Below are 8,060 nucleotides of genomic sequence, written 5' to 3'. Positions count from 1 at the left end.
CAAATCGAACAATTTACAAGTGAATGCGTTACAATTTACAAGAGAAGTATTGCAAGTTATTGCCAGTTTCATGCGTCATTCAGTAGTTATGCAAATAATCTGGATATAGTACATTGATATGTGACTTTTTCTTTTTTTTATTTCATTCCATACATCAGAATTCCAGATTGTATGTTTCTTAACTTTTTGTGTTTGAACTACACATGTACTGCTGCTGTCGCTAAAAACTTGCATGTGAGACATATTTTTATCAAATAGTAATATTTTTGTAAAAAGAATATGCGAATGAGGTTTGATCCATTAGATGGGGAAATTAAGAAAACGGGCATAATATATCTTTGAAACACTTTATTGCATACTTTTCCTCATAGGTAGTATTACCCAATTTAGATTAAGTTGTCACGTCCTTATTGCCATTAAATTATAGTTCACATATTTAAAAATAATAATTAATTAATATCTATAATGAGCCAAGAAAATTTTCCTAAATTTACATTTTAAATATTATACGTCCTTAATCTACTTTGCCGCTAAACTCTTCACATAGAGACAATCCAGCTTTCTTTTAATGTCTTTAACTATTTATTAATTAAATATTAGTCAGGTAAGTTGGTAGGCAGCGAATTCGCTTTTAAATTTGATTTTTGGCTTCGTTTCTCTGAAATATTACAATCTGGGTGCTTCCCTTACGATAAATTAAACGTGCTCCTCAATCATTCAAAAGGTGCGTATCATATCGTCAAAAGTTATAAGCTTGGCAAAATCAATGCCCATAGCTTGACAATCACAAACCTGGTGAGTATGAACTTAATGTTATTGACGAAATTATCCACCTACGGAGAAATCCCAATTTCAAATAACAAAAATTTTAGACTGATCCAGGAATGTTCGGCACAAAACCATGCCAATAAGTTTCCAGGAGCCAATCTCTCGGAAGTGATTGCCAGCGCTACTCGAAGGAGTCTCCTTTAAAAGTTTCCCCACTTTATCTGTAACAATAACGCCCTATATGAAGTCCTGGGCTATTACAGTTTCCTACTGCTATACCTTTTTCATTATTTTCGGACCGATAACTCAGCTCGTCCACTTTATCATGAGCAGCACCTGAAAGAAATTAAGGTTTCACATATTTCATTTCTGTTAACGAAGATTAAGCTTAGGGTGCAGAGAAACTTTCCTACTTACTCTTGTCTTTGATTGTTGGTACGGCCAAATTGGGATGGGGGATTTCTAGAAAGAGAACAACGATTACTAGTTGTGCTATAGCTAAATTTTAAAAAAATACTGTAGACGTTGATTGATCCCTCCATATCTCCTAAAGAGTTTTTAGATATGCATTTATAGATGCCAAAGTCGTGCTCGCCAAGGTAGTTAATAGTCAACTTCATGTGAACCTTGTAATTGTCTCCGATGATTTCAGGAACGAACTTCGTGCCTGAAATAATGAATACTTTCAATAAGCTGAAATAACTGACTAGGAAAAATGTTAACAATATCCTCTTGATGCCTCAATTTAAAAATCAGATCGTCGGTTTCTGTATCATATAATTTATAAGTCGCCTTATTGGAATGACACACAGATTAGCCAAAATTAAATTTTCAATTCGTCTTCTGGAAAACTAGTTCTTGACAATTACTTACTGTGAGGAATAATTTCTCCATTGTCTCGTGCCCAGTAGTTAATCGACTTAGGGAAAGCCTGACAGTGACACTCCAACGTTACTTTTTGCCCTTGATACGCCCCTATTAGTTGGAACTGGATCCAAACCGAAGGAGGAACTGGAAAATTCGTTTTGTTTAGTGTTAGGTATCATTTGAGCCTTCAGGAAGTTTCGTTTTGTTTCATTGTCCTGAGAAATTTGCATAAATGCTGTTAATTATGGAGATTTCTTAGAAAGTTTTAAAACTTATAAAAGCTTGCTTAAGCTGACAATGCATATTTCGAGCATCTTGTGCTTTGAGAAAAATGGGGAATTAATAAGATAATTGGCAAGTTTATAATCGAGTCAAAAAAGCAATCGACTGGTTCCTCATTTCATTACTGCAGCCAATTTCAAACAGGATTCCAATTAATTTATTTCAACGTTTTTTTCACCTGAAAAGATATATTTCAAGGTTTCTTCTTTCGTGCTAGCAAGACTGAATAATATTACAGCTTCCTCGCTGAGGAAAATATAATACAAGTGTAATAAAAGAAACTAATTGGCTTTTCATTTTAATTTTTCCCGAGCTTCCCCACCTCCCTAAGCTAAGCAGTAGTTGAAAACAGGCCTTCGTTAAAAAGTTAATTGGGATAGTTTCTATGGAGCAGAACTCTTTGCATTGAATGCCCAATATAAAAATGTTGATCATGATCTGGAAAATTTTTCTGAGAGCCTTTGAGTTTGTGGAAAGTTAATAACGGGTCATGAAAACATGCAAATCTTTCTCATCAAATTTTCTTTCTTTAAAACCACATTTCTCTAGCCAGGGACTTAGATAATGAAACGCAAAATTTGTGAATTCTTCTCAGTATCTCGAGAATATGCTGAGGCATAGATTTCAAACATTTGAATGTAATTGAGGCTGTTGACAAATAGCTGAAAAGCTTTGATATTTACATATAACATTTCTTTTACATTGGTTTTTTTTTCATGCCATTGCCCAGAGATTATGCGATATTGAAATCAAAATTTGTGAATTTTTCTTCGTATTTCGAGAATACGTTGAGGCACAAATCTAGAAAGTTTGAGTGTGATTAAAGCTGTCAACAAGTAGCTGAAAAGCTTTGATATTTATACATAACATTTCTTTTATATTGTTTTCTGCTTTATGCCATTGCGCAAAGACTATGTGATTGTGAAATTCAAAATTTGTGATTTTTTCTGACTTTTTAGGTCACAAATCTTCATAATTTTAATGCCAGAACAAAAACTGGTTGCAGCTCGGAGTAGCTGTTACTTTCAAGTTTTTGCTTTGCTTACCGATATATTCTTTAAAGCAGAAATGTTATTATTGAATTGCAAACTTGATGACCTTTTTTTCAGTCACTAGAGAATAGAATATTTTTCCGATTAAGACCTTATTACCTTATGTTGAAATTTAAAAAAATATGTTTTACAAATTTATTCTATTATTTATTATTCTATATGCGTTATTACAAAATAGAATAAAAGAAGGAACGTTGATGCTTGAAAGCAAAATTTGATATTTTTTTCCAATTTTTACACAGAAATTTTAGAAACAAATCCTTAAACGTGGAGTACAATTGAAGTTGTCAAAAAATAGTGGCTGCGCCTCAAAGTATATTAGAAATTCTACATTTTGCCTATTTTTGCCAGTAGCACTCCAGAAACTCATTTAACAGATACTTACACTGAACCAGAAGTGATATCCTCTTACTAACTGAAGGAGGAATCCCGTTTGATGCTATGCAGAGGTAGATGGCCATATGTTCCCGGTCAACTTTAGTGAGATTTAGCGTCTCCCCCGTGATATTTGGCACTAAACATAAATCCATTTTTTTAGATATTGCGGTGTCTTCTTGTTAAAAACATTTTTAAGCTATATCATAAAATAAATTACCAGCAAAAAGGGTTAAAAAGCAAAATGTTTTTATCCGGCGACCCTCTCGGTGAACTGTCCAATTCCATTAAAAGAAAAGAGAACAAATGCGCGATTGTGGGACCAACTTTGGCCCCATTTCAATAATAAACTGTTGTGTTTGTTGGTGCATAGCGGCAGAAATTAAATTGAACACATTTCGAGTATGTACCGGCGATAGAACTAAAATTTATATTCAGCTTTTTACAGTTTCACTCAGTTTCTAGGTCCAGTCGTTATGAGAAAACAGCACCTTTTCTACGTAATTTTGGAATCCGTTTGTACTTCGTAAAGCTGTGAAAACGGTTTTGAAATGGTCCATTAAAGTGCGCAAATATTTTATAGGCCCTATAAATTATACGGCTGGAAGGTTTTACAGTGCAAGCAAGAATTTCTATTCACTTTTATAACAGAGAGTTTTATAATTTTTAGGATGCATTGACCTGGATATACTTGCCTGTTGATCCGTTGGCTAATTTAATCAGCACTCCATCTTCTCTTTTCCAAGTCACTGTGGGTTCTGGAGAACCAGTAGCAGCACAACGCATGGATACATCAGAGTTCTCGTCGATGACCATGTCAGCACTGGTAGGGTAATCCAGAATGTCTGGAGGTACTGAAACAGGAACAGCTGAATATCAATGAAGCTATTGTCGGTTTTTGTTCGTAGAAGTGCGGGAGGAATGGTGGTGAACAAGATAGGGGGAATGGACAAAGTTCGGATTTTAAAAATCGCATGTTCACCACAGGTAGATTATCATGTTAGGCGTTAACTCAGAATTCTCTTTTCTGACTCAATTACCTACTTGGTGTCTGCACAGAAATCAGGTAATTCCTAAAATTCCCGTAAGAGAACCCCGTACCCGAATAATTTCAAAAATGACAAGACACACTTGAACCAATCAGAAGATTCAGAAGAAGTCTTAAAGCTCATAAAATTCATCCTTCTAAGATAAAACTATTGATAGGAGGATCAAGTTTGGCGAAGAAATTAGTAAACGCCTAATCAGTAATCGAAATCAGTTTGTTAATAATATTTGTTTTTCGAATGAATGCACGTTCTGTTTATACGGTATTGTCCAGTGTTGTAAATATTTACATTGTCTATTTACACAGTGTTGTCACGGTATTACAAGTTTGTTTAGACAGGTCCGTTCGCAACATCCTTAGAAACTATGGACTCGCATATTAAGGAGTAATATTGTAGAATTTATTTCATTCCTGGAAATTAAATGGGCTAGTTGTACTTGATCATGTTGGTAAATATAGAAGAACAATTAATTACGGAATTAATAGAAAATCATGGCACAAACAGTGATAGCTTCCAATAAGATAGAGCACTATGTTATGTAACTCTAGTAAAGCAGTTTCTGAACAATCATTTTCCGGACCAGGTCATTGGGAGATGAAGTCGAATTTGGTGGCAAGCAAGATCTACAGACTTATATCTTTTGGACTTTTTTTGTCGCTGTTCAAAAAATACAGGATGTTAAGGAGGATAGATTAGAGAAATGGGTATTTATGCAAAATGTGTATCTATTTCCTACAAATTCATATGCCAAGTACATTTTTTGATTTTAATTCTAAAGCCGCATTTAAACCCTCTTTTGGGGCTTCTTCTATTAGGCTTCTCTACCTAATGGTAAAATCAATAATATGATATATTTCGGTTCTGGTTCGGTTACCCTTTTACCGAATAAACTTTACTTTGCTTTTACTTCTCCTCTATTTAATTCTTGACATTTCACTAAAAGCTGATACATCATCGAAAATATTATTTGAACTAAATGAAGTCATCTCCGCTATCCATTGCCCCATTATTTCTAGCCCTCCATCATAAATCCTTCCTTTTTCATATTACTGAAATATATCAGCTCTTTAAGGGAACAGCCACATGAGGAGATACCCAGGCTGCTCCTGCCATCAAAACTTTCAATATTAATTACCAAGTATTCGATATTTAATATGGCACGTTTGGAATTGCAAACTTTGAAACTCCTAACCAGGGTTGCTCTCGATATTACTTATCTTTCCATACTTTCACGTCAAAGAAAGTCGAAATAAGTGTGCCCAATACTCTCCAAGCAACCTTAAGTAAATACCAAATTGCATATTCAAAAGGACATTAGACCTCCAAAGTCGAAATTCAGTCAATAAAGACAACCCCCGAATTGGCAAAACCCCTAATAAATTTCCAATCTGACCTGGCATTGGGAACATGCACTGAATTAGGGTGTTGTCAACTCGACACTAAATTCCTTTGAGGATGTTCGTCAGTTTGAGTTTCTGACTGCATGCTTAACGTACTTCAAAGGAGCCTAAATGCGATATGCAAATGCAGAAGCCCGCTCTCATTGTTTGATGGCACACCTCAAATTAGGTTGAAACTTGAAGGCGAATTGGCTAAAGGGTTTCTCTTTCATGATTTCAGTTTCGATGGGGAAGGAATTCCGAATTAGTTGATGATACTGTGTGGCGTGTCTTGACTTTTGGAAATAAAAATTCCAATTGGGACGTTTGCGGTGTCCACTCGACTTACCCACAACGTTCATATATCCGACTTGACTTTTCATGGGATCGGTGTTAATTTGACACATGTACCAGCCCTTGTCGGACTCCTGGACATCTCGAATATGCAAATACCACGTTTTTTGTTCCACGTGGGTGACAGCGATTCGATGGTTTTTCGTGATTACGTGACTGTGGATCGTCAGGATTGTTTGTGTATCCACTCTGAGCCAGGCGACCTGGAAAGGGATATTTGTTAATTAATTTCCAATTTGATTAATGTTGCTGGAGATGTATAGTCCTTCGCAAACATTATCAGAAATTGAACGAAATTTTCTTAGGATTCAATTAAATATTAGCCATGAATTACCAAAGAAATTTCCGAGAATCCAGGAAATCAAAAAAAATTAATGGATTTTAATTTTTTTTTCAATTTCAAGTTCGTATACGAATCGAATAAACGCCCACATCCCAATTTAAAGTTGCCTCACTCTACAGCAATCGAATAAAGGAAGAATAGAGCCAATGGAATTTGATTCAGGGAGCTAAAACACATCGATTGCTTCAGAAAAAACTTTTAAATTTCACATCATTCACGAGGCGCAAGGTGTGAAAAATGTTTTTTTTCATTAAACTTTTATTGGCAGATCCTAATTTTTAATATATTTAGATGAAATATTAAGCCAACATTTTTTGAACTCGGGAGTCTTTTATATTACTGAGTGTTCATTCATGATTCCGGGTGATTCTAGATAAATGTAAATATCCTAAAATCGAGCAGATCTATAAAAAAAATGTTCAAATAGTCTTTTTTATTTTCCAGCGCTCAACTTTTTATGCTCTCAATTTTTTTCCTCAAGTTCATCTTCACCTGCCTTTTGAGGTCAACTTAGTTTTTTCAAATGGAGCAGCTAATTTTTTTAGGTGATTCGATTTGTTTGTTAACAGTTAAAATGTTTTTACTGGAAACATTTTTTGCTGAAAGCGATAAAATTCATAATAATATCAGATACAAATTAAATGCTTTATTAAACTTTATTAAAGCATTTGAGTAATATTATTTGTTATGTAGTAAATTTTACTTCATTATAAAAAAAATCAGTTAAACAAATGTTCGAAATGGTGCCTGTGCTGTTCAAGGGAGTCAACAATTCTGTTTTGAAACGATTATGTGGTATTTTCTAACATTTCAGGTGTGATGTTTTGACAAGCGTTTTTGCCCAGAATTTTCATGTCTTCGGCAGGAATTGGCACTCGATCGTAAACGATGTGTTTCAAATGATCCCAAAAAAAAATCTGGTGAAGTCAAATAGGGTAATCGGGCTGGCCAGTAAACTTCACTACCACGGCTAACCTACCTTTGTGGAAAATGTTCATTTAAAATTTCTCTGATGTTAATTGCATAAACTACATATACTTAAGAGTACTTGATTACTAGACTAACTTTGGTCTGTGTGTAAACAAATCAAATAAACACAAAATAAAACCTAAAACGTTCATCGATGGATTTGTCGATTTTACAAGTACACACAATCAACGAAAAACTATAGTAAATTATTTGCAATTGGGTTTGTCTGTTTTAACAAAAATTTGATGAAATTGAACTTGTCGCGCTGCCTAGGTAAGAGTTTAGTTTGTAACTAGTATTATTATGAATTTTCTCACTTTTAGCAAAAAATGTTTTCAATAAAAACATTTTTACTGTCAACAAGGAATTTGAACCTCCAACAAAAATCGGGTGTTCCATTTGAAAAAACAAAATTAACCCCAAAAGACACGTGAAAATAATTGACATCATAAAAACTTGAGCTCTCGAAAATCAAAACGACTTTATTTGAAAATTTTTTTTATAGATGTTCTGGATTTTAAGATATTTGCTTGCCCCATTTATCTAGAATCACCCGGTATATGATTACAGCTCAACCGCAGAGAGAATTACTCACCTAGAATTAGCGTTTAAAGGAGTGCAC

At 34.3% G+C, this 8,060-nt stretch overlaps 1 protein-coding gene across 1 annotated transcript in view; it reads right to left on the bottom strand.

Moving 5' to 3' along the window:
- Window positions 1-344: 344 nt before the first annotated feature.
- The window catches only part of LOC136417471 (neurotrimin-like), a 33,842-nt gene continuing 26,126 nt past the window's right edge, over window positions 345-8,060 (bottom strand). Inside the window, exons 3-10 of the mRNA XM_066403172.1 lie at window positions 6,122-6,329; window positions 4,040-4,213; window positions 3,355-3,483; window positions 1,642-1,779; window positions 1,286-1,435; window positions 1,186-1,230; window positions 1,048-1,104; window positions 345-989 (exon numbers count right to left, since the gene is read on the bottom strand). Coding sequence (XP_066259269.1) covers window positions 853-989; window positions 1,048-1,104; window positions 1,186-1,230; window positions 1,286-1,435; window positions 1,642-1,779; window positions 3,355-3,483; window positions 4,040-4,213; window positions 6,122-6,329 — 1,038 coding nt within the window. The 3' untranslated portion in view covers window positions 345-852. The remainder of the gene's footprint in view (window positions 990-1,047; window positions 1,105-1,185; window positions 1,231-1,285; window positions 1,436-1,641; window positions 1,780-3,354; window positions 3,484-4,039; window positions 4,214-6,121; window positions 6,330-8,060) is intronic.

Source organism: Euwallacea similis, chromosome 28 (genome assembly GCF_039881205.1).
Source record: "Euwallacea similis isolate ESF13 chromosome 28, ESF131.1, whole genome shotgun sequence".
NCBI classification, from domain to species: Eukaryota; Metazoa; Arthropoda; class Insecta; order Coleoptera; family Curculionidae; genus Euwallacea; species Euwallacea similis.
The sequence above is the reverse complement of the archived record's forward strand: the minus strand, read 5'-3'. Positions and strand labels throughout refer to the sequence as shown.